The sequence below is a fragment of the Prunus persica genome, chromosome G3 (genome assembly GCF_000346465.2).
Source record: "Prunus persica cultivar Lovell chromosome G3, Prunus_persica_NCBIv2, whole genome shotgun sequence".
In the NCBI taxonomy this organism is placed as follows: domain Eukaryota; kingdom Viridiplantae; phylum Streptophyta; class Magnoliopsida; order Rosales; family Rosaceae; genus Prunus; species Prunus persica.
The window spans coordinates 18,844,237-18,869,532 of NC_034011.1; the positions used below are offsets into that span (position 1 = coordinate 18,844,237).

General features: G+C 37.3%; 4 protein-coding genes across 6 annotated transcripts; 1 reads left to right on the plus strand and 3 right to left on the minus strand.

Moving 5' to 3' along the window:
* LOC18783488 (V-type proton ATPase subunit D) lies at window positions 1,372–3,610 on the plus strand. The gene is made up of 2 exons (XM_007215772.2): window positions 1,372–1,672; window positions 2,537–3,610. The coding sequence occupies exon 2, from the start codon at window positions 2,549–2,551 to the stop codon at window positions 3,332–3,334; it is 786 nt and encodes a 261-aa protein (XP_007215834.1). The 5' UTR covers window positions 1,372–1,672; window positions 2,537–2,548; the 3' UTR covers window positions 3,335–3,610.
* LOC18782495 (transcription elongation factor B polypeptide 3) lies at window positions 3,775–6,423 on the minus strand. 3 transcript variants are annotated; one of them, XM_007215856.2, is made up of 8 exons: window positions 6,228–6,423; window positions 5,493–5,674; window positions 5,269–5,406; window positions 5,009–5,087; window positions 4,851–4,916; window positions 4,649–4,721; window positions 4,329–4,385; window positions 3,775–4,239 (listed from the first exon to the last, which is right to left on the minus strand). In XM_007215856.2, the coding sequence occupies exons 2-8, from the start codon at window positions 5,667–5,669 to the stop codon at window positions 4,134–4,136; spliced, it is 696 nt and encodes a 231-aa protein (XP_007215918.1). In that variant the 5' UTR covers window positions 5,670–5,674; window positions 6,228–6,423; the 3' UTR covers window positions 3,775–4,133. The 3 variants fall into 3 exon arrangements, with proteins under 3 accessions (XP_007215918.1, XP_020415012.1, XP_020415011.1); XM_020559423.1 differs by having other exon boundaries at window positions 5,493–5,699; XM_020559422.1 differs by having other exon boundaries at window positions 5,493–5,702.
* Window positions 9,885–14,803, minus strand: LOC18782573 (glutamyl-tRNA(Gln) amidotransferase subunit A, chloroplastic/mitochondrial). The gene is made up of 10 exons (XM_007215461.2): window positions 14,043–14,803; window positions 13,392–13,703; window positions 12,734–12,913; window positions 12,518–12,612; window positions 12,223–12,298; window positions 11,987–12,064; window positions 11,498–11,591; window positions 11,359–11,408; window positions 10,512–10,625; window positions 9,885–10,284 (listed from the first exon to the last, which is right to left on the minus strand). The coding sequence occupies exons 1-10, from the start codon at window positions 14,604–14,606 to the stop codon at window positions 10,195–10,197; spliced, it is 1,653 nt and encodes a 550-aa protein (XP_007215523.1). The 5' UTR covers window positions 14,607–14,803; the 3' UTR covers window positions 9,885–10,194.
* On the minus strand, window positions 15,199–20,847 carry LOC18782212 (actin-related protein 2/3 complex subunit 1B). The gene is made up of 15 exons (XM_007215477.2): window positions 20,556–20,847; window positions 20,017–20,102; window positions 19,366–19,442; window positions 19,075–19,169; window positions 18,911–18,980; window positions 18,709–18,778; window positions 18,100–18,173; window positions 17,957–17,999; window positions 17,220–17,301; window positions 16,964–17,052; window positions 16,765–16,850; window positions 16,626–16,689; window positions 15,898–16,004; window positions 15,650–15,708; window positions 15,199–15,545 (listed from the first exon to the last, which is right to left on the minus strand). Exons 1-15 carry the CDS (start codon window positions 20,623–20,625, stop codon window positions 15,481–15,483), a joined length of 1,137 nt encoding a protein of 378 aa, XP_007215539.1. The 5' UTR covers window positions 20,626–20,847; the 3' UTR covers window positions 15,199–15,480.

Consider the following 25,296-nt stretch of genomic DNA (forward strand, 5'->3'; position numbering starts at 1 on the left):
CGGTCAATGAACTTCTAGTTCATGACATCATAATCTTCAACTATAATAGTTGTGTAATATTGGGGCCTCAAGAACTTTTGGTTCATAACATCATAAACTTCCTACCCACAAAAGAAAGTAGGAAGTTTCTCCAATAGACGCCTCTGGCTATCAATATTGGGGCGGTAAACAAAACATTACCATTGTAAAACGAAATTAATTAATAACCTAACATAAATAAAATATAATATAATAAAATAAGTAAAGTGGTATAAACAAGGAATAAAATAAATCAATTAAAGATTATGAAATTCCAAGATAATCCAATATTAATGTGGATTCAATATGTAGATAAAACTACAAGTTTAAGAATTGGATTTCCAACCAATTCAGGTTCATATAGGCACAAATAAGTAATGGACTTCAAGTTCATATATAGTATTAAGATCCATGAAAAACTATGAACTTCAAGTTCATATCAATATATATTCGAAACTTCAGGTACGAATACGTAGATCTAAATAAATTGAATTAATAGTTGTGCTTTGAACTTCATACTCAAATCGATGTATATGCACTCGAAACTTCTGGTTCAAGTTCTTGACATATGTAGGCCTCATGGAATTCTGATTTTGATTAATACAAAATCAAGGAGTTTTATGTCCTTATGTGCTCTTTAAATTCGCGGAACTTCACGCCCTCAATTATTTGGAATCAAAGAACTTCAGGTTCTGATTCAATCAAAAGGACTCTATATTCTAATCTAGTTATATGATGAGGATCAAGGAACTTCGGGCCCCTGATCTTTTGTATAATTCAAACTCATTATAATAATTAAGATCATACTTAAAATTAAATAAACAAACAAATAAAAACAAAAACATGGCATTATATTCATGTGTAATAAGAATAAGAATTTTTTTCTTAAACAAGCATGATGAAGTCTGATGGTGAGTACAAAGAAACTCTATACCATGTGATGACTCTAGCTCATATAAGAAGAAAAAAAATTCAGAGAAAGAAAACATACCAAGAGCAATGTCGTGCTGATAACGTGTTATAAAACTAGAGGGAGAAAATGTAGAGAGAAGTGATATGCTAAAGATAAAGCTTCACCATATTTATTTCTTCCTTAATCTTTGGTAGAACCACCTATTTATAGGCTTACAAGATAGAAATTGAATACCATCATTTACAATATACCTATAGGTTACAAGTACTAATTACAAATACTTAGTGCATAGGTTACATAAAATCCAACGGTGGAATATTAAGAGGTATGGTGGTCATCCATCAACTCATGCATTTACAACATAACTTAAAATCTTTATTTTTATTTTTTTAAAACACTTCAAATCTTTATTATAAAAGCCTCCTTTTGTGATTATTTTATTTTCTCTTACAAGATGGTCTCTAATTAAAGCGGGAGACCTACCACTAACTAGTAACTACTATACCACTTTGGCAAAACCGGATAACTTCGAAGCGGACTCCATTATTGACCCGAATCCGATAGATCCGAAATCCATTATCATCCGAAGTTTCGCAGACACAGACAGACCCAAACCCAACCCATCAATCATACTTCTTGTTTAGATTTAAACTACTCGCCCCAAACCTCTCTCTAACTCACCGGCGGCAATTTCCGGTCCGGCGAGACCTTTACGTCGTTAGCTGAAGGCGATCACACCAGGTTCAATTTCTGATCTTTATGCTTCCAATCTCTTTCTCCTTCTCTTTCACTTTCTCTTGTGTTTGCTGTTTTGCTCTGATTTGGATCCAGATTTTCTGTTCCTGAATTCAAAAATTCAGTGTTTTGATGTGAAGAGCTTCTTCATGCTTTTGTTTTGTTTGCTTGCTGAGACTAGTATGGAAAATCAGTGAAAACCCAATTCTGAGACTTGGAATTGGATTTATGGTTTGTGTTGCAAAATCATAGAATTGAATGTGATATCAATTTTGATCATCTGGGCACACCTAAAGTCTTGGGCTTGTAATCAAATCATGTAGGTTAGCTTTAGAGGGTAAAATTTATCATAGAATGCTCCAGCCCTTCTCCTCTCTCTCTCTCTCTCTCTCTCTCTCTCTCTCTCTCTCTCTCTCTCTCTCTCTCTCTCTCGAATTCAAACCCTTAATAAATAAAATTTCTCTGGACTCTCTAGGAGCTCTCATCAGGTGCGCTGTCCCTTTTCCCATTTTTCCTTATTTCGTCTTCTATAAACTATTTTCTTTTTGTTGTAATTTTGTGCGGATATCATGGGATTTTTGCCCTCTCAATTGTTCTGGATCTGCTGTTTGATTTCTGTTGAATTTGCCCGATTCCTGTGACTATTCATGGCTAGATTGGAAATTTCCCCAAAAGTGCAATCGATACATGTTCATTAGTCACTGCGAATTTACACATGCTTGTGTTTTTATTTTCTGAGTCTGTTTTTCTCCATGATTTTCAAGAGTTTTTTGTGTTGAGTTTGTGGTGTTGGATTGATGCATCCTTTGTGTATTAACTGCCATCTGGAATTTGCTTGATCCCTGATTATGTATATCCATTATGGTTTAGATCTTTGAAAACATGTCCGGCCAAAGCCAGCGCTTGACTGTAGTTCCTACAGTTACAATGCTTGGAGTTATGAAAGCTCGCCTTGTGGGTGCGACAAGAGGTCATGCTCTGCTCAAGAAGAAGAGTGATGCTTTAACTGTGCAGTTTCGTCAGATTCTTAAAAATATTGTCTCAACCAAAGAATCCATGGGAGATGTTATGAAAAACTCATCCTTTGCCCTTACTGAAGCCAAGTATGTAGCTGGTGAGAACATCAAGCACATTGTTCTTGAGAATGTCCAAAATGCCTCTATTAAAGTTCGATCAAAGCAAGAGAATGTTGCTGGTGTAAAGCTCCCAAAGTTCGAATATTTTACTGAAGGTGAGACTAAGAATGATCTCACTGGATTGGCCAGAGGTGGACAACAGGTCCAACTCTGTCGTGCTGCCTATGTGAAAGCAATTGAGGTTCTTGTGGAGCTTGCTTCACTTCAAACATCATTTTTAACCCTTGATGAAGCAATCAAGACCACAAATCGTCGTGTCAATGCTCTAGAGAATGTTGTGAAGCCTAGGTTGGAAAATACAATAAGTTATATCAAGGGGGAGTTGGATGAACTGGAAAGGGAGGATTTTTTCAGGTTAAAGAAGATACAGGGTTATAAGAAGAGGGAGATTGAAAGACAGATGGCATCTGCCAAGCAATTTGCCGATGATCAGGTTGCAGAAAAGTTATCTTTGAAGAAGGGCGTTTCCTTAAATTCAGCTCAGAACATGTTGTCAGCGGGTATGGAAAAGGATGATGATATCATTTTCTGATTGGGAGGATAGTTTATATGTTTGTTCTTAGGATGTGTGGTGCTGGTTGTGCTTCTTGTTCTGCAGAGGAATCCTATTATTATTTAGCTCGACGGTCTTATGTTCGGAATAAAAGCTTCATCTCCTTCATGTATGTTTCTATTTATTGTGAATTATTTGTAACAAAACTTACATCAGTTCAAGGTTTTGGAATATTTGTCGACAGGAAGGTCTTTGGTTTATTGTAATTACTACAGTATGGTTATTTGATCGCCGCACCATTATTCTTACCTCTGACAATACAGCAAGAGTGGCTTCAGATTTATTTAATTTTCTTTATAAAAAATTGTGGTTGCCTGGTATGGTTTCACAAAGTAAGGGGTGGTCTTTGAGCTAAATCTCAATATTAAACCAGCAGGTGGCCTTTGAGCTGATAATAATTTGATAAACAAAAAAGTCGGGTACAAAATTGCAGGAAAATACGCTAAATTTTTAAACTAGCTATAATGAACATTTTGTCCCATGAACCAACCGCACCCTAACTAAGATATAACAATCAAATTATAATCCCTTATTGTTACAGATTTGAAATATTACTACAAAAGCAAGATGATCAAAAGAAAAAGAAAGAAATGAAGAACAAAAACGATTTTTATTGATTGATACAATTGAAAATGAGGACAGCTGAAATCATGTTGAGGATAACAAGATTGAAGCCACCAAGATTGTTTGCAAATGGAGCCATGCTTCAATAGGGTATGAGTTGCAGAGCTCAACTGAGCAATCCATCTGACACCCTTGTCTTCACTGATGAAAATGTTCAGAAAGGATAGCGTTTTAAATTCCTCTCTATCGGCTTGGGTTGTTTAGAACTTGAAGCCGAATCTTTCCCGGAAAACTCACCTGGCCGCTTCACAGGAGGGACACTGTATAACATAAGGTAGATATAACGAGGGCTGGAAGTGAGTCTATATGTAGCTTTGTAAGTACGGGAATATACATCCAAGAATTTTACCTGTAACTCTTCTGGAGCGATTTTTTCTTCATAGCTGCAAGATTTCTCACCTCATGACTGCTCATAAGAAAAAGAGGATAACAAAGTCAATATCTTGAAAGTCTATCGCTCAAAAAGGGTAATCTTGAGAAGAATCACTGATGGACCCAAGATCTTTGAACATAAGGCTTCAAGATAATTATCAGAACAATTTGATGATTTACTGAACATGATATACAAAAAATGTAACAATAAAATAAATTGCATCTTGAGGGAATAACATCAGCTAACAAGACTAAGGGGCATGGCACATCATGCATCATTTTAAGATACAACATTACCTTTTAAGAAAATCTATTTTTGATTTCTTCATCAAGTTGCTCTTTGCGGTAACATTGTAGCCAGGCCCATTGCCTAAAAAGAATTATCAGAAAAACAACCAAGAAAACACATTTATTCTGCACCCTAGTTGACGATGTATTAGTCCTTGAAGGGACTGACACATCACAAGAGATCCAACTATAAGAGAACAGAAATACTTACCAAAGCTTCTTTTATTCGATGATGGCGGAACCTTTGTGCAAATACGAACTTGCCGACTTTGTTTTCCTGCAAAATTTGAATGATTGGTAAGTAAGTTAATCATGTAGAAATTAGTATACTGTTGTTCGGTTTGCTAGGATGTGGTGAGGTAAACTTACGAGCATCTTCCTTTTGATATAGACTCTTCAAGAGGTCAGCTACTTTATTTTCAGCCACATCCACTTCCCTCAATTTGGCCTGAAAGTAATCACCCACAATGAAATTCTTATCCTGTTTTCTTCTTATAAGTCAGAAATATAAAGCAGATCTAGAAATGCTAAATCAAGAAACCAAAACTAAGCTACACACTAAAATAATGGGATTCGACTACTGAAGCTAAATGAAAACAAATTTGGTTGGACAGAATGAGGGAACTCACCTCATACAATTGGTTCCATCTGAATGAAACTTTCTTCTTTTTCATCCTCTCAATCACCAGATTAGTCCTCTCAATACCAAACTCCTTTTGATATAATTTCCTCCACAAATTATCTGTTATTGGACTCAAATCTCTACCCTACACGAATTAATTAATAAACATCACAGAACTTCTGCTGAAGCAAAACAAAAACATTTATATAAAAACAAAGTGGAACAACTTACTTTTGTACTCTTCTCTACATGCCTCAACTGATCGACCGTACAATGTGGTAGAATTCTCTCAAGAAAATAAAGTTCTGTTTCACCAACATCTCCAAGGTGCCTTATATTATCTATTGCCGTATTAATGCACAGATCAACCAAAGATGGAGGCTCCACACTTGTAAATTCTTCATCCATGCTACCTGGTCACTTTTTCTTCAGGTATGTCTCCTTAAGGCCAATACATTATACAACAAAATAAATTTTACGTACTTATATTACTCAATTCAACTAAACTGAATTGGACAAAGAACTAGGCGCCATTTAATTGTCAGCAAAAAGTGTTGCTCAAAATCTTGGAAATTTAGTTGAATTGAGACCCATTAAACAAAAGCTTAGAACTTTATCATCATCCCAGATAGTAAACGTTTAACTCAAACAACTTGGAACAATTATTTGACGGATTGACCTGAACCCATAAATCCCTCAGTTTTATCAACAATCAATCACAAAAATAAAAAACTACAAAAACAGTAAAAGGTCAAACTTTCGCTACAAATCTTTAAACAAAAATTTACAACCCACAAAACTCAAATTCATCAACGCAAATCCGTAATCAATCCATACATATCCAATCACAAATTTTTTTTTTTTTTTTTAAAGTAGATAGAATTTGAATCTCGTGCACCCAAAAAAAGATGAAGAAAAAAGCAAAATCAATAAATAAATTTGAATTAAGGGTCTGGAGAGACTTACTGAGTGATCGGAGACGAGAGGAGGGAGATCGTTTGCCGGAGGCGAATTATTGGTTTAAATTTAATTGAATAAAAACATTTTTTGTTTTATTCTTTTATTGTTTTTTCTCTGAATTTGTGCTAACATGCACCAGGCTTGTGTTTATTATATGGAAGATGAGGTCGGATTTCTTTTCTTTTTGGGCTTCAGCTAACGTGCGCGGCGCGTGCCAAATTTTGCTGGCGCATGGCGGGGGTTGACGGATCTTTATGTCTTAACTAACCCGAACTACCTTCAATATTACCTCACCACTTTACAGCCAGTCATCTTTTACCGCACCGTATAATTAATAACTTTCATGTTATTTCAGTGTTTTTATTAAAAAAAATATTCAAAATTAAATTCATAAATATAGTTAAAAATTCATTTAAATTGACCCAAATGCCCTTATAACCTAACCAAAAAGCTAATTGTCATGCTCTTTCAAGTCGTAGGCTACTGTGACACATAGAACCTGCCTTACCTCTTATTCATTAGCCATAGTTTTTGCTTGCTCTTCTGATATTCTGTACTGCTTCCTGAGCAACACTAGACTTTGAAGCATCTGCATTCTGTGATACCATAAAGACATCTTCATTCACTGATATCATAAAGAAACTATCTTACACTACAGGTGGTAAGTATACTTGTGACAACAAAGCAACAAGAAACCTAAAGATGAACTACACACAGCATATAAGAGTTCATGAGAAAATATCCAAACCCACCGATTCAAAATTATTATCTCAAGAAACTGACTTTAACACCATCTTCCAATTAGGACTGGCAATGGGTCGTGTCGTGTTGGGTTCGTGTCGTGTCGGGATAATAAACGTGTCAAGAATGCTCAACCCGAACCTAACCCATTTAATAAACGTGTCGTGTCGAGTTCGGGTCGTCTTTTATCGTGCGGATTTCGAATCGTGTAACGGGTTCATAAATAATAACATGCATGTTACGAAACTCATAACTGAAAAATTTTAAATTAAAAAAAAAGGGAGAGTAGAGAAAATATAAGAAAAAAAAGAAGAAAAAAAAAAGATAAAGAGAGGAGAGAAGAGAGAAGGAAAAGAAATATATAAAAAATAGAGAGAGAGAGAGAGAGGAGAGAAGATTGAAGGGAAGAAAAGGAGAGAAGAGGAAAGGAAAAGAGAAAAAAAAAAGAGAGAGAGAGAGAGGAGAAAGAAGAAAAAAGAAAGAAGGAAAAGAAAAAAGAAAAAAAAAGGAGAAGAGAGACGGAAAAGAAACATTATAAATATCAAAAGGCATACAATAAAATCACAAAGTTGTTTGTAGCATAGTGGATAAGATGTTTGAGAGAAATAAGGGTGGTAGGGGTTCGAAACCCCTTGTGTGTGTGCTGAAGTCTCCATTTCTTTTCATTCTTTACCAGGTTAGCATGTATTACACGGGTTGACACAACCCGTTTAATAAATAGCGGGTTGACCCGAAATGGAGGAGAAGGCCTTAGTTCCTCCTCCCCTCTCTCTCTCTCTCTCTCTCCTTTGTGAGAGTCTTCTCTCTCCTCTCTGAGAGTTTGTTACTTTTTTCCTTGTCTCTCTATTCTCCACTCTCACTCCTTCCCATCCCTCTAATCTCCCTCATCTGTGACTCATTGCATCTCCAAACACCCTCATCTATCCATTACATCTCCCTCAAGTTCTCCTCTTCCCCTTTTCCTATGATTGACTTTCTCTATTTTTTTCTCTTCACCCTTACTTTTAATTTCCCTAAATTATGCCTAAATTTGGAAAACCCATATCTGCACTTCCACTCTCCTCTTCTCCCCCAATACCCACCCATAAATGTTGTTCTTCAACCTACACTTCTCACCTCTACATCCCTTGCCCCTTCTCTATTATGGTGTCTTCCACACATTTCCTCCGGCCATGTCCTGGCCCAATATCTCAACCAACAGCCACTGCTCCTTGGCTTCATGGATGAGGATGCTTCAAAAGTGCTCGTTGCACTTGCTTCTAGAATTATGGTAGCACTTTTTGCATGGGTGGTTTGTCCACCACCATTGTCCATTCTAAGCATTGGTTTGTTAGGTTACTGGTTACCCATCACTGGCGATTGTGGATCTGTTACAGCGATGCGGCAAATGGAAAGTGGCGGTTGTAGCTTCTCATATTTAGGATTCTTCCTTTATGTTTGTATTGGGCTGGATGTTTGTTTTAAAGTTTTCCCTTTATATAGCTTCTTTTTGCTTTCTGTTGGGCTGAGGCCTTATAACTCTTAGTGTTGGGCTAGGTTTTATTTTTGCATTTTCTCACTGTGTAATCCTTTTCATTTTAATGAAATGAATTATCTTGATAAAAAAAAAAAAAAAAACTGACTTCAACTTTTTTTATTGTAAAAAAAACTCTCTAACCCACCGATTCAAGCCATAGCCGCAAAGATGATTTTTATTGCTTGGATTTATGAAAACATCGACTTTTCATTTTCTTCTTCTTTCTGGTAATTGAGTTGATGAAGCCGATTTTGTTTTTGTGCTTTTAGCTTTTAGGTGTAATTGAGTTATAATATAGAGGGCATTTGGGTCAATTTAAGTGAGTTTTTGGTTATATTTGAAATATTTTTTTAAAATTGACATTTATGAATTTAGGGGTTAAATTTTGACTATTTTTAATAAAAACTTGTTATTTCATACACGTAAAATGAATAAAGAAATACTTAAGAGATTTTATATGAAGATTTTTATTGATATAAATGAGCCACGATTAGGGGTGTACATTGGTTCGAAACCAATATAATTTCACCAATCCGTATACGATCTAATATAGATTGGATTATGATTTTTCCAATCCAATCCAATCCAATCCAATCTAATCACATTAGAGATTTAAATCCAATCCAATCTGATCCAATTGATATTGGATTGGATGATTAGTTTTCATAATGAAAAATTTTAATAATGAAATAATTATCGTCAAGTTTAATATAATCAAACATTTTAATAGACGTATATGTCAAAAATAAATGAAATGCTAGAGAAAATTATTTTGATTTTATAATATATTAAACATTACTCCATCAAATTACTTTACATGTTTATAACTTTCTTAATGAAAATTACCTAATGAGTAAAATAAGCATGAAACTAACTATGTTGGATTGGATTGGATTGGATTTGATTTGATTTGATCCTCACAAGCAAATCCAACATCCGATCCAACCATGTCACTTTGGGAAATTAGGGATCCAATCCAATCCAATCCTCCAAATTATCGAAATTTAATAAAATTGAATTGGATTGAATTGGATCAGTCGGTTTGGGCGGATTGAATTGGATCTTACACACCCCTAGTCATGATTAATATAAAATTGTCATGAATCATTATGATATTATAATATGAGTGTCGCATATATGACTTTTCAGCTGTTGATGCAAGTGTATCTCACATATATTATGATATGAGTGTTTGAGTTGAAATAGTGATAATCACTCACGTGACCTTCAAATGTTGATGCGAGTGGAGCTTACAATACATCAACCATTTAAAGTCATCCATCCGAGTGTGATGATTTCCCTGGCATAAAACTTATGCCCCAAAAATTGATAGATCAATCACACCACATTTTGATAATTTATTAAAATGAAACCCAAAAATAGTAACACTTGGACAATTTAGTTGGGGACATTTCAATATAAAAGATGATATTTAGTAGCTTCCAAAGAACATGCCTGATGTCATTCTCAAGTGATGTTGATGTTCTCTATAAAGAAACCTGCTCATACAGAATATTGCTTGGGCTAAGGCACAAAGCTGTGACAGAATAACTGGTGATTGATAAAGTTAATTCAATGGTTCATTGATCAATTTGAGAAAATTGGAAATTTTCGAACTTGTTACAAGTCAGGCTGATCAATTTTAAAAAATGGATTACATGTGTCAAACGCCATTTTCAGTTGAGCACACCAACCATCAATTCTGGTAGCTAGCTATCATGCAACCTCATCTGCTATCAATGGAGGAACAAATCTGCAATTCTGCAGTGTCTGCTCAAAAATATGAGCCACTTTGAGCAATTTGCCCTGCAAAATCAGTGGAAAAATCTTAAATCAACTACCAGCTACTCAACTCTGCAATCCCGTACTTTTCATTTAATTCAGTCACTTCCCAATAAGTGTTTAATTTAATATGTTAATGTAGCAAGTTTTCGCTCATGTTCTCCATATAAATACCAGAAAAACAAGGTCAGGGTGAATGCTAGCCCAACGTAAATTAACATTTTGCTATGTAGAAGGTGACAAGGCAATACCTCGTCAAATGCTGCACCAATCATTTGAAGACCAACAGGAAGGCCTGCAGGCCCCCCTTCAACAAATCCACATGGCAAAACCATGGCAGGTAGACCTGCCAAGTTAACATTGACCTGCATAAAGATTAAGTAGAAACAGATCAGCGTCATTTAGTCATCTTACTAGTGGAAACTACATCACATGACAGGCAATAAAAAAGTTTCAAAGGAGAACAAGCACATATGATACATAGAGCATCATAAACAAGAGTCAACATGTGTGTCACCGGATTCCCCAAAATGAGATTGTGTACCATTTTAAACTTCTTACCACAATAGCATCATTCCGGAAACAACGGTGTGAATGTTAACTATGTACTCTTTTTGAATGACTTAAAATTGAGATCACAAATATAGAGCTGGGTGAAGGTGTATCATTCAAAAAACGCGAGTATTCACTGCAATTAAATACATATGTATACATATCATATACTAGCCAGACATTGTTGACACTAGCAGCAAAAGTAATTAAACTGATGAAAAGAATTAAAGGAGGCTTAAATACGCCCACAAAAAAATTTCTCAGAAACAGGAAAAACAATTGTCCTGCAGATTACAACATGGTAGATATGCAAGCACCAGTCCTAACATTATATTGATGAACAAGGAAGTTGATCTTCTTTCAGAAAGGGCTTAGATGACATGAGTTTAGCTGAGTATTGATAAGCAAGAATATGCTTTTTTGTGTACATGTCCAGTATTGTGACTCAATTATCATAAAAGTCCCACTACAAACATACACACACCCAACACATGCATATAATAAACAGAATTTTAAGGAGTTGGGGTACTCAGAAAAAGTGCTTACAGTCATTATGTCACCCGCATACATTGCTAACGGATCATTTTTCTTTTCAACTGGAAAGATAAAAGTAAATGGGTGATTTACTAAAACCACGTCATTTAAAACAAAATGAAAAGTATACACATTTTGGAAAATAGCATACCAATTTTATAAGCAGCAGATGGAGCAGCAGGTGAAATTAGGATGTCATGTTCATCCAGTGCTGTCTTGAAGCTTTTCTGAATTACAGTCCTCACCTAAAACACTATAACAATCATTAATTCCTTCTTGAACACCATAAATCCGTAGGAGTAAGAAGCTGAGAACATAACCAAGCATAAGATTCTACAGAGAGGCTGCATGGTATGCAAATATAAATTACATAAACTACTGCAGCACTGATAAACAACCCCAAAAAACCATTCATGAGGATTGAGAATACAAGATTGTTGTTAGGTGAAACCTCAGATAAATGATTTCTCATGAGGTCTTTTTAGCTTTTATGAATGTCAAGGGTTTTGGTTTCTTCAATATTATAATGTCAGAATGCAAACAGTAATGGGATTAACTCCTCCCACCAAAAATCCATTATTAAATTTAACACAACAATGTATTTTTAAAATGAAAATATTAAGCATGAACATCATGGTACCTGCTGGGCTCGCTTATAATATGCATCATAATAACCAGCTGAAAGGGCATATGTTCCTGTTAGAATTCTCCTTTTGACCTGCAAAAAAACAAAAATGGGTATAAGTCTGCTTTAAAAAAGACAACAAGAAAAAACTAGGCAAAGAGCACTGCAACAATGTTTCCATCAATAGAAACTTCAAACCTGACAGGATATACAGCAAAACAGTGTTAACTAGCCACCTAAACATAGTGTACCTCAGAACCAAAACCCTTGGCTCGGGAATCCATGTATTGTGAGTTCAGCTCATCAGCAGCAACTCGGTTTCCATACCTGGAAATTGATTAAAAAATAATAACGAATATGAGCATATTTATTATTCTAATATACCATGCAGAGAGGGATTTTAAGAATAAGTTTAACAACTTCTCTTTTTCTTCCAGTCACAGTGGAAATCTAAACAAGCTTCTACTTACTTACTCTCTCTTCTCCCATTAAAATACACAAATGAAAACCTTTCAGAGATGAAAATTAATATATTAGAAGAATTACCTAACACCATCATAACGTGATAAGTTCGAAGATGACTCGGATGAAGCAAGAATGTAATAGGCTGGCAACCCAAGTGAGAAAGATGGTAATGAGACCTGCAATTTAATGTTTCAAGTATATTAAACCAAGACACAAGAAGGGGTACAAATGACATTTTGGGGAAGAAACAGAGAAGTTGAGCAGTTCCAAAAAAAAAAAAAAGAGAAGAAGGTAGACCTCTGTTACGCAGCATCCTAATTCTTCAAGGTGCAAAGCAGCAGTACGGACTGCCGAAGTTACTCCAGTATCAACACCATCATCGAGAGTTTCACGGATCAGACCAATCCTCAATCCTTTTAGAGGTTTAGATTCTAGCAAATTCATGGAAACAAACTGAGCTGAAAAGTCGGGAACCTCCTGAAAGAGAAATTCAAATGCATTTACATCAACCAACCAATTCCTGATATTAGTCTTTAGTCTATATATTCAAAGTACAAAGACCAAATTTTTTTGTTGAATAAACATTTCAGAGCTCAAATTCAGGATGCATAATGACAAGATAAGTTGGCTTATCATGCTAAAATTACGCATGGTGAATCTTCAAAAGATAGCGACCAAAGTACAGTTAGAGCCCTCATTAGAGGTTTCGAAGATCGACATGAGACAGAATTTGATACTTCTTCCACCACCCGTATGCTAAAATTACTTATTTTACTAAAAAGAATGTTCAAAATATATTTTCCCAGAGGATTTCCCAGTGGTAATGAAATTTGTAGGGGAATTACTTGGTTGATATGGAATCAAATCATGATTTGTGCCAATCAAAGTTTGCAAAATATTTGACAACATATGCATGGGTACAATAAAAAAAATATCAGACACAAAATTTACTTACACGCTTGCTACTGGTGGCATCAAGTCTATCATGGCCGGAAATTGCATGCAGAAGAATCCCAGCATCAGCAACAGACGTACCAAAGCAGCCAATGACATCAAGCGATGATGCATATGCCATAAGTCCAAATCTTGAGACACGCCCATACGTGGGCTTCAACCCAACAACACCACAAAACGATGCTGGCTGCCTCACACTTCCACCAGTATCACTTCCCAGTGACACCATACACTGCCTGGCAGACACAGCTGCAGCCGAGCCTCCCGATGACCCTCCAGGCACCCGAGAAATGTCCCATGGGTTTGCAGTCACCTAATGAATGAACAGATGCACCACCTGAGTAAACCAACCCCAGTTACCAGTGGGAAACATAAAGAAACGAACTTCCAAAACCCCACTCTCTTGGACTTCTACTAATACTAACAACCAACGGCTTTACTACCCACAATAAAAGGGATAACTCACATTCTAAAAGTTCCATAAAAGACTAAAATTAACTTCTTTATTCAACTAAACTTTCATTTCCATGAAGTTGTAATATAAAGTACTAATCTGTTAAAGCATTTCCTCCAAGATGAATAACAAAAATGAAAATTTCACAGAACACACAAATTATACAGATAAAAGAAAGGAAACCCAGAAGAGAAAAACCTGATAGGCAGAGGCTTCAGTGGTGCTGCCCATGCCAAACTCATCCAAATTGGTCTTACCCACCACAATCCCACCTAGCTCCTTAATCTTCCTGACGGCAGTAGCATCATACGGCGGCGTATAGCCTTCCAGAACACGAGACCCAGCCGTGGAGGGCATTTCAGCCGTACAGATATTGTCCTTGATGGCAACAAGTACCCCAGCCAAGGGACCCAACTCCTCATTCCTCTGAATCTTCTCGTCAAGCTCACGGGCTTGGGCCAGGACAGAGTCTGACACGTGGAGAAAGGAGCGCAGATGGGGCTCAGTGAGTCGGAGGCGAGTGAGAAAGGACTCGGCGAGTTGGGTGGCGGTGAGGTGGCGGGAGAGAAGGGAGTGGCGGGTGGAGAGGATTTGGGAGTGTGATGGTGGGTTTGGGGATTGGGATTGGTCTGTGATGGTGGAGTGGGTGACGGGCTGTGAGGATAAGGAAGAGAGGGGTTTAAGGGAGGTGTAGCGGAGGAGGAGGGTGGGGTTAGAGCGGAAGTGGGAGAGTGAGCGTGGAGGTTGGAGTGTTGATATCATAGTTTATTTGACTTGCTTTCTCTGCAACTGGGACTTGTAAGATGAATTGTGTGAATCTCGGCTACAAGAGAAATGGTGACTGATGTGAGGAAGAGAAATGCTCAACTGTGACGTTTTGAAGATTTTGAAGATTGGCTGAAAACGGTGACTGAACAATGCTCAACTGTTTTTTCTGTCAGGAGTTGCTCCTAGTCCGTTTTGTTTGGGCCTCTGGGCCCTGTGTTTACCACACACAAAAATGACGGCAACATGACGGGAGCAAGAATTCTATATTGAGAGCCTTATATATGGCCTTATCTCTACCGTTAGATCAAATTAGTTAACTTAATCCAACGATTAAGAGATAACTGTTCTTAACCGGTTAAGATACAAGCTCACTTGCACCCGACCACTAGAACTACAAGCCCTTGTGTATATACTGAGTTAGATTGCCAAAAATTATAAATTCAATTTCTATCCCATTTTAAAAGGGTTGGATAAAATCATAGGATTATGGGTGGTGCACTACTCAATTTATTTTGTAGTACTGTAATTTTATTTTTTTTCCGGATTTTGTAGTACTGTAATTCAACAGCTTCAATAATAACAATAATAAAACAAATATTTTGTTTTTCTTGATCACGTCAAATGGGATGAATTTTCCTCTCTTAAGAGTGAGCACACGAGGCAATGGCAGAGGGCAAATACATTACATGTAGTGATACACAAGTGGTATACAAAACTAAAATCACCATGATTTTGCAGTTTATTTTCTCCTAGGCTTCTATAGAAATATTGCCAATTGCTCAGTCACGTGAAATATACAAAGAACATTCCCAGCGTCCACTTATATTACACAAAGATAATATTTATGTTTATGGTGACTGGTGAAGGTTTACAAGTACTCCGCTAAATCTTCTTGGTTCTCCATATCCCAGACAACAATTTTTCCATCCAATCCTGTAATGTCAAGGTGTTAGAGCTAACCAAAGTAGATACAGTGGAAACAAGAAAGGATTCTACGATAAGCGATTGAAAACTAAATTTAACATTGACTTGCTAACCCGATGTGCTGAAGCGTTTCACTTTAGAACTCCCTGGATCTCCAAGCGGCACGATACAACTACAGTTGACAGGGAGGATTGTTATGTAAAAATATATAAAACATATAAAGCTAGCCCCAAATCCAGAGTCATCCACCCAATTCATCAGTCAGACCTCCCGCCTGACAGCTAGGGTGGAGATTTAATGTTTGAAATGGAACTGTGGCTACTACACAGGGAATATCTAAAGAGAAGGAAAAGTGAAGTACTTAATGCAGTTCTCATGGACCCCTCCTCGTGACCTTGAATGCTCATTTGTATCATTGTTGAATCCCTGTTTTGGTTGGCCATATAGCTTTCCAAATGCTTCAGAAAACTGTAAGGGAAAAATCCGGTTGAGAAATAGGAAAAGGGATAGCATAATGTGATGAGTGATTTTTGCTCCACAACATAAAAGGGAAAAACCGCAAATCCAGTTTACACTAACAATGAACTCGAAATGTTCACTAAATTCCTGTTATGCTCTCAGAGATTAAGACTGCTTGCTTAGTTCACTATCTCGAACATACCGCACACAGGATTTATTAAATAATGAAGACAAACTCACTGGGCCAACAATAAAATTGTGGTGTAGATGAGAACTAACAGTTGAAACTGTTGTCCCACTGCATATGCAGCTGAGTTATGGTCAGAATTATCAGCAGGGCCTTTACAAAACATTCAAGCAATTTCACATTTTAAAACTCAGAATAATAGCATCCTTTAACATTCTTTGCTGTTTGACATGGAGGAACTCTTAAACCCAAGACCAATTTCCACCCTATTCAACACAGTATAACAGCCCCTGGCAAGTTGATTATATTTATTTACAATAGGCACGCATTTAATGCACTACGATAGAGGAATGTGAAAACCATGTAATTTTTATCTCCCCCCCCCCAAAAAAAAAAGCCCTCTCTCTCTCTCTCTCATAACATATAAACAACCAGGTATTTACCTGTGAACCATATTTTGGACCTGAAGATGTTGTCTTTCTTTCCCCCAGAAATTTGATAAAACTCCTACAGAGAAAAGAACAAAGCTATTATTTTGATATCCTCCTCCAAAGAACAAAGCCATCAGGAAAAGGCATTTACCATATTCCTCTTTCATCTGCCGCAAAAACCATTGGGTTGCAATCAAATCCCACACCTATAACTAATCTTTCAGAAAGAAATAAGACCTGAAAAAGTGCCACATATGGATTGACGATACCCAAATAGAAATAAGTTAGTTCATTACATGTGGAGTAAATATTTACTCTCAAAAAGTTAACATGAGTTGATGCTGACCCACATCACGGAGAGGCAAATCACGGAATGCAACATTTTGAGCCAAAGGAGAAGGTCCCACATCATCAACAAAGTAAATCATAGAATTATGGCCTGCATAATGCCACAACCCGGAAACCAATTAGTGGGAAATGAATGATAATACCTAAACCAGCTGCTAACTTGACAATTTGAAACACTGCCTACCAAGCTATCAACATACGCTATGCCAAAAGCTTTTTATCTTTGTAAAGAACATGCAGAAAGGAGATATGTCTGACCTACATATGCTAAGGTATTGCCACTTGGTGACCACCTAACACCAAATGACCAAGTAAAGGAGAGATCAAGTTGAAGAATTTGCTGTTTCACCAGAAAGAAAACAAGGTTAGCTTCTACAAAAGGGCAAGACAAAAAGCAAAATGCATGAATGGGGGTGGCTAGAAAACAATATGATACCACTAAGCAATGTCTCCAAACCAGGGTCACCAATTATGGGCTTTAAGACAAAAATGATACTAAATTTTGAAAATCTGATTTTTCTTTAATTTTAGAAAACCAATCAGGTTGGAGTCTTGAAACTTACTGTTTAGAATTTAGAATTAGCACATAATTATTATTTAACTTTCTTGCACTGATTCAATACCTATCATCTTAAAAATGAGCTACATTGTTTATTCTTCTTTTGTTGAAACAACGAGCTAGAGTTTAACATATTTCATAACTTTTAGAACATTGTGGCAATGCTCATAATGGGAAATTAAATTAAAGGTAAGCTAAGAAAACATATTTACTTATTAGTATTTCATAAATCAGTGGCTAGGTTTTAATATTGGATTTACAACATTACATTGTGCTACAGGTAACTACTACTGACAACTCTATATGATTAAATGCGTAATCAAATCAAGCAGCAGTTATTTAACTGGTAAGAGACTGTTTGTTATCTATTCTATACGTCAAATATAAATAGATGCATTAGAAAAAGCTGTGTTTCAACAAGGGAAAATTTTTGCACCTCTCCAAATTTTGAATCTGCAGATGGGCCTGTTCTTGATTCCCTGAGTAATGCATGAGCAATTATAATTATAATATACACAACTAAAATAAGAACTAGACTAAATCTAAAGAATGACAGCTCTACAACTACATGTAACATACTTTGCGTCAACGACCTTAATAAAGGTGGAAAATATTCGGCACTTTCCATCTGTAGATGCAGTTGCAAGAAGAATCTGTAAAAAAAATGAGCATATATGAATACTTAAACATGGTAAAGGGTTAATTACTTAGCAACCAAACTAACAATTGAACATGAAATTATCCCAATAGTTCAGCAAAGGGCAGGTATCAAGGTAAAGATAACTTATGGAAAGGGAAAATGTGAAAGATCATTGACTAACTATAATAATCACATTTAATACATCAAATATGACAGTTATGTATTGCAAGCCTGAAACCCAAGCTTAGGACACAAGATTCAACTTCAGAAAATATCCAAGATTAAATAAAGGATTAACATCCTAAACATAACGTATTGGCAATTATAAAACCCTCATCACCTTTGGGTAGAGGAGGGCCAAGCCCTCGTGCACACAGATTCTGCAAACCCACATGCACCGGGTCCCAGTATGTATGAAAACAATAACTACCATGGAGCTTTGCAAAAGAGGATGGACAGAGTCAAACCTAACTAGATGATACGCATGCATGCAACTGCTTTGAACGTACAGGAAACATATACAAATTGTGAACTGGGAAAATACGCACATTATTTGGATGCCAAGCAACACTTGTCACAGAAGAGTCATGTCTTTTTCTGATAAGTTTACTGACCCACCTGGAAAAGGGTACAATGCAAATATTAACCAGCAAAAAAGCATTGAGAATAGAAGGTAATTCTAATCTGTAAATGCATCAAACGGAGTTAGCCGAGCACAAAAAGTTAAACTGCACGTATCATGTTAATTACCAGTTGTTCTCTTGCTCGTAGTAGCATATACAAACAATTTTTGCCCCACTTCCAACAGCAAATTTGTTTTCTGGTACATAAAGGCATACACATTAGAGTTGCATGACATTTTAACACTGACGGATCTTCTGTATTTACATTCGGAAAAAAAAAAAATTCAGTACCTCTTGGACTCCACCGAACACAGAGTGCAGCACGATTTAGCCGAAGGATAACAAGGGTTGGTACCCACTCTGATCCTTCAAGATTCCAGACATAGCTAGCCAGAATTGGTAGTTCGGGAAAAGAATTAATGCATCAAAAAGTGTAAGAAAGACAAAGTGAGTGAGTGAGAGAGAAAGAGAGAGAGAGAGAGAGAGAGAGAGAGAGAGACCAAAACTCAAGTTAAACTTATTTGATTAAATAAATTACCAAAAAAAAAAAAAAAGACTATCTCAAACCACATAGGTACTCACGAATTCCGATCATGAGATGCAGTAACTATTTTGTTCGACCTTGCGCTCCAGTCTATCCCAGATACAATTTGGTCATGCTGCGAAAGGATAGAATAAAATAATCCTTACTATATTCCCACGCATTCTCTTTGTCAAAAAGCTAAGGCCAAATTTTCTTAGAAAAAGTACAATGATCAGATGTGAATAACCAATAATAAAATATATACTTAATGCCTCTCTAAAATTCTAACATTAAGGTTTTTTTTCTTGCCTGATGGCTACAGATAACAAGGAAACAAAACGAAGACAATGAAGCAGCAAACGCAAATGGAAACTAATCACCATAAATACAAATCTCTCAAATACAATACTTCACACAAATTGGACAGCAGGACCTTCCAAGATGCCATCAAATTTATATCAATTAACAATTATCACATTACAGGGAGGTTTGTCAAACAGCTTGATATATCTCAGTAATTTCCTTAATGCTTTTTACCTTTATTTCTGTTACTACTTGAATTACTTTCTAATTGTCTTGAGTAAAACTTAGAAAACTCAGCGCCCCAAAAGTTGTAAATTTTCCTTTAATAAAAAATTTCTCTTTCCTCGTATTCATATCATGGTGCAGTGAAATATTATAATACAATTAAATGAGTTTGAATCAAGTACCTTCTGAAGAACATGTAGCTTCTCCCACTTGCCTTGCAACAGAGCATAGATGTGAACTTCATTGTTGTTCGGACAAAATGCCAGCACTACCAGAAAATAGGAATGATCAAATTACAGCATTGCATATACAAAATGCCTACACATTGCCTGAACCGAGATCAAAATTCTCTATTTTTTCAATTTGATTACCAGAGTCTTTTTTTACTTCACATTTTTCAACAAGAAGCAAAATATATAGCACAAGCAGAAAGATAGAAGCTTAACAGCACAATAATTAACCCCAAACCCCCTGTTTGGTTTCCAAGCAAGTGCAGATAAAAATGGAATCAAAATATTCAACCCAGATTCTTCATATTAATTCAACAAATATGTTTGGCTCCAAGCTACGAGCTTTCCAATTTTTCCAAACAAAGACACACATAAAAGAACTAAAAGATATCACTGTAAATAAACAAAAAATTTGGTGATTGTTTTCCTATTGGTTATCCCATATTTTCTCAGCGACCAAACAGAAGAAGAAAAAAGGATAAGAACATTACTGGAGCGATCACGGCTCCAAGCATGACAAGTGATGCACTGAGCGAACTTGTGAACTTCGACCGCCGCCATTTCTTCGTTTTTATCTCCGCGGCAGAGAAAAAACGAAGCTTTTCTCCAAATCTAAGCTGAAAATTTAACTGCGGCTTCTCTGTTCCAATTAAGTTGTTGAAGACTTGGAATTATACGGACAGAGAGTTTAAAAGGGAAGAGAATGTGATTAGAGAATGTGATTATGTGAGCTGGTATGGGTAGAGAGATCTGAAGCTTGAAGTCAGATCCAATGCTTTATGTGTCTTCTTTCTCACTCTCTTCTGTTGGCATGGTGAAGTCAAGCACGTGCTTGGCACGTGTTTAAGAAAATAAAAGTTTCCTGCTCCTTTTTTGTCAACTAAAGCCATATTTAGTCATAGGGCTAAATGTAGTCCAAAACTAAAAATTTAGTCCTTCAAAATATTAATTTTTTAAAGAATAGTGCAGAGCTAAATTTTTCCATATCCAACCATGTAGGGCTATATTTTAGGGTCTTCATATTTTATTATTTTGAGAAAAATTATAGTACAACACTCATACATTCTACAACTATATATTATTTAATTTAATTAAACTACTATTTAGAGACAATATTCCATATATGTGACCACATTTTAAAAATGAAAAAAGAAAAAAAGGGTTTCAATAGTTTGATCTCCAACGGTTATGACCAAGAATTTTTTTTAAACAACACTTGAAAACATTTAAAAAGGTGACCACATTTTTATAATTAAAAAAAAAAGAAAAAAAAAAGATGGGTTTCAATAGTCTTACCTCCAATGGTCATGACCAATACTTTTTTATACTTTTTTCTTAAACAACACGAACTGAAACATTTAAAAAAGCTTTTAAAAATATATATACTTTAATGTTGGTTGTGAAAAGCAAATGCATAGAGCCCACAAAAAATTTGGCCTAGGTTAAAGTTGGGCTACATTTGGCCTGGTTGGAGGGCTAAAGAGCCAAATGTGGCCTTCCAAATTTAACCAAAATTTTGTTTAGCCCATGGCTGGAGATGGATTTTGTATTACTTTAGGGCTATATTTGGGATATAGCTCATGGCTGGAGATGGCCTAACACTCCATTTAACCTCTCATAGATAGTCTTCAATCTTCCTTCAAGTTAAGCAATATATCCATATTATGTCTTCAATGCACATGAAATATATGTATTTTTTAGTCTAGTCTAATCTTCCCTACCAAACAAAAGTATTAATGGGGTTAATTACTGTAGACGTCCCTGAACTTGACCTCCATTTACAATTGGGTCCTTGAACTAATTTTTGAGGCAATGACATCCTTTAACTGGACAAATAGTTGCAATTGGGTCCTATCGTCCAACTCTGTCAATTTGTCCGTCAAAATGAGGGGTAAAAGCGTCATTTCTAGTCTGAAGAAAAAAACTGAAAAAAGTGAAGAAAAAAAAAACCATCTGGGTGATCAAAAAGAGGTATGAAGCCCTTTCCTTCCTCTTCAGCCCGCTTCTTAGCATAAGTTTGAGCCTCATCATATGAATCCCCTATAAGAACAACCGTGGTGCCCAATCTCTCAACAGATTGTCACTACAAACAAGCAATACAAAATTCCACAACATTCAATAAGCCAAACCCACAAATTAGAATTGTGAAATTAAGCTCCAAAATGAAAAATAAAATATATAAAAAAAGTGTACCTTAATTTCTGTTGTGGTTACAGGCATTGCAATCACAGCACTGCAATTCAACTTCTTAGCAGCCAAGGCAACTCCTTGGGCATGGTTTCCAGCTAAGGAGCAAATAACCCTTGATCCAGTTGTTCCCTTGGAAGCTTTGCCATCATGTTGTAAGCTCCCCGAAGCTTGAACGAGAAGACCTGCAAATTCAACAAAAAAGTTTCTGTCAAAAATCCCCAATTTTTCCAATCCAAATTATTCAATTGAACACTTGGAACAACACTTACAGGCTGCAAAGTCCTCTCTTTTCATCCAAACTCTCACTCCCAATCGCTCCGACAGCTTCGTGGCCAATTATAATGACGATTCAATGGCCACGTCATACACTTTCGACGACAGTATGTTCGTCAAGTACTCCATGGCGTCGACAATGTTCCCTTTGTCGTTTCCGTTGATGGCAGTACGTCGGGTACGACTTCGAGGAAGCCGGGCTGGTACTGGAGCGAATTGGCCGAAACCCAATTGGGAGGCAAAGACGGCGTCGGTTGAGATTGAACGGGGTGGATTGAATGATCATCACCATTGGTTTCGGAGGTGGGTATGGGGAAGGGGAGGTTGGGGAAGATGAGATGGAGGTGCCTTTTTCTGGGTTTGGTGCCACTGTTCTTGTTCTAGGTTTTTTTGTTTTGTTTTGAATTATTTTTTTTTATTTTATATATTTGTTCTTGTTATTATTTTTTGTGTTTTAAATTTACCTGTTCTCCAGCACAGTAAATAATTCTAGAAGAAGGAGCAGTTCATCCATGCTAACTGAAAGGACGCTTTTACCTTTAGTTTTGACAGATAAATTGACATAATTGGGCGGCATAACCCAATTGGAACTATTTATCGAGTTAACGGATGTAATTGCTGAAAAAAAAAGTTCACGGACCCAATTGCAAATGGGGTGTAACACCCAGACTCCAAATTTAATCCCTTATTTAAATTGTTTAAGTAAAATTATAAATTTACCCTTGAGGTAGGGGTAATTTGGTTATTTTCTTACTCGGAGAGAGTATGGGGCAGTGACTGGTATTTTTGGATAGGTCGTACTGAGATGAGTTCGTAGACACGTGGTGGGCTCGAATCGGAGTTGTAACGAGAGAGATATGGTCAAAAGAAACTCAGTGGCACAATCGTAATTATTTCGAAATGAGATTTTTATAAAAATCAGATTTCTCTCTCTCTCTCTCTCTCTCTCTCTCTCTCTCCTCTCTCTCGCGCGCGCAGCAACAGCAGGCCACATTTTGGCCTGCCGTTCTCTTCTCCGGCCACCGATGACGACGACACCAGTACGAAAATGACCGGGGTGTCGTCCTCTTCCAACCCCAGCCAGGTCCCGCCACCAGCAGCCGCGGTTTCCTCGAAAAATGGAGAAGAAGCGTCCGGTGTCGTCCGAACTTCTCCGCCATCGATCTCCCTCTTCCGGCCACTGATTCCGACGAGTGAGGTATTGTTTCTCACCAACTTTTCATGCTCTAGCTGCCTGTTGGGTAGGATTGGATCGAATTGGATCGATTCTTAGTGTAGGTAATTCGATTTACGAATTGAAATTCGGCCGATTTTGGGATCGTGATTCCGGCCACCTCCAGTCAGTTTTTGGGGTAGGTCCAAGAACAAAAGTGGCTCCAAATAGGGTATTATACCTAGGGTAGGAGTTTGGAGCCTTGTTTTTGAGATTTTTCGGCGATGCGTAATCGCTTTGGGCAAGCAGCGCTGCCGGCGCGTGTGGCGGCGTGTGGTCGAGGGTAGTGAAGTTTCACTGTATCTCAATGAGATCCTTAGGTTATCACGAGTGCGTAGGATTTTGCGGATCTCAATTCGGACGTCGTTTGACTATCGAACGGATACCGCCTATTGCGTGTTATTCGGGTTCGATAAGTTGGGACCATTGGATGGTCTTGAATTTAATATATGTTAATCTAGGTATTTCTAGGATCGTGTAGGAATTCACGGATCGTGAATCGGAGTCTCGGATGTTCCGAGTTAATAGTTTAAAGTTTATGTTTATATTAACCGTCAGATCGTGCGATCGTGAGCGATCCGACCGTCCGATCTGGACCAAACTTGCAGGACAAGTGTCCTATACCTTGTAGAACCCGTAGAAACCTTCGGATTGAAATTTGGAGGTCGTGGGCCCCGTGGGGCCGTTTGACCAGGATTAGGGTAGTTTGAACCTTGGTTGACCGTCAGTCTTTCGGAGTAGTCTCACCTTCCTATGGGGATTATCGGATGCTAGACTATTGTTGAGGTATACACAAGATTATAAATTAATATATATATTTATATATGTTTGTAAAGGTATAAAAAGAGTCTAGAATGTCAGTTTGAAGTGCTATACGCACTACCTTAGGCACCTCCCCGGATTTCGGTTACACTACAAGTACCACCCTATGAAAGTTAGGTCCCACGTGGCGTAGGTTATCCGGCATACGGACAGGCCCCATACGTGGCGTTGGTTGTACCGGCGTATGGGGAGAGATATTGTGATATTATGTTGAGGTCGCACGTGGCGTAGGTTATCTGGCGTGTCGACAGACCACATATGTGGCGTTGGTTGTACCAGCGTATAAGGAGATATTATGATATGATGTTCAGGTTTCGCGTGGCGTAGGTTATCCGGCGTTGAGACAGACCTCATACGTGGCGTTGGTTGTATCGGCGTATGGGGAGATTACGTGATATTATATTGAGGTCGCACGTGGCGTAAGTTATCCGGCGTGTCGACAGACCTCATACGTGGCGTTGGTTGTACTGGCGTATAGGGAGATATTATGATATGATGTTCAGGTCTCGCGTGGCGTAGGTTATCCGGAGTTGAGACAGGCCCCATACGTGGTGTTGGTTGTGTCGGCGTATGAGGAGATCTTGTGATAGTATGGTGAGGTCGCACGTGGCGTAGGTTATCCGGCGTGTTGACAGGCCCCATACGTGACGTTGGTAGTATCGGCGTATGGGGAGATTATGTGATAATATGGTAAGGTCGCAACGTGGCGTAGGTTATCCAGCCGTGTTGACAGG

What these genes read in the sequence shown, in the direction of transcription:
- LOC18783488 (XM_007215772.2), top strand. Translation starts at nt 2,549, where the DNA reads ATGTCCGGCCAAAGCCAGCGCTTGACTGTAGTTCCTACAGTTACAATG.
- LOC18782495 (XM_007215856.2), bottom strand. Translation starts at nt 5,669, where the DNA reads ATGGATGAAGAATTTACAAGTGTGGAGCCTCCATCTTTGGTTGATCTG. An exon ending in ATGTAGAGAAGAGTACAAAA is followed by an intron (nt 5,407 to 5,492) that starts GTAAGTTGTTCC and finishes TAATTCGTGTAG; the next exon opens with GGTAGAGATTTGAGTCCAAT. An exon ending in AAAATAGATTTTCTTAAAAG is followed by an intron (nt 4,386 to 4,648) that starts GTAATGTTGTAT and finishes TCTTATGAGCAG; the next exon opens with TCATGAGGTGAGAAATCTTG.
- LOC18782573 (XM_007215461.2), bottom strand. Translation starts at nt 14,606, where the DNA reads ATGATATCAACACTCCAACCTCCACGCTCACTCTCCCACTTCCGCTCT. An exon ending in TAGGATGCTGCGTAACAGAG is followed by an intron (nt 12,613 to 12,733) that starts GTCTACCTTCTT and finishes ATTAAATTGCAG; the next exon opens with GTCTCATTACCATCTTTCTC. An exon ending in TCACGTTATGATGGTGTTAG is followed by an intron (nt 12,299 to 12,517) that starts GTAATTCTTCTA and finishes ATCAATTTCCAG; the next exon opens with GTATGGAAACCGAGTTGCTG.
- LOC18782212 (XM_007215477.2), bottom strand. Translation starts at nt 20,625, where the DNA reads ATGGCGGCGGTCGAAGTTCACAAGTTCGCTCAGTGCATCACTTGTCAT. An exon ending in GCATCTCATGATCGGAATTC is followed by an intron (nt 19,170 to 19,365) that starts GTGAGTACCTAT and finishes AATTCTGGCTAG; the next exon opens with CTATGTCTGGAATCTTGAAG. An exon ending in GTCCAAAATATGGTTCACAG is followed by an intron (nt 16,005 to 16,625) that starts GTAAATACCTGG and finishes TTTCCCTTACAG; the next exon opens with TTTTCTGAAGCATTTGGAAA.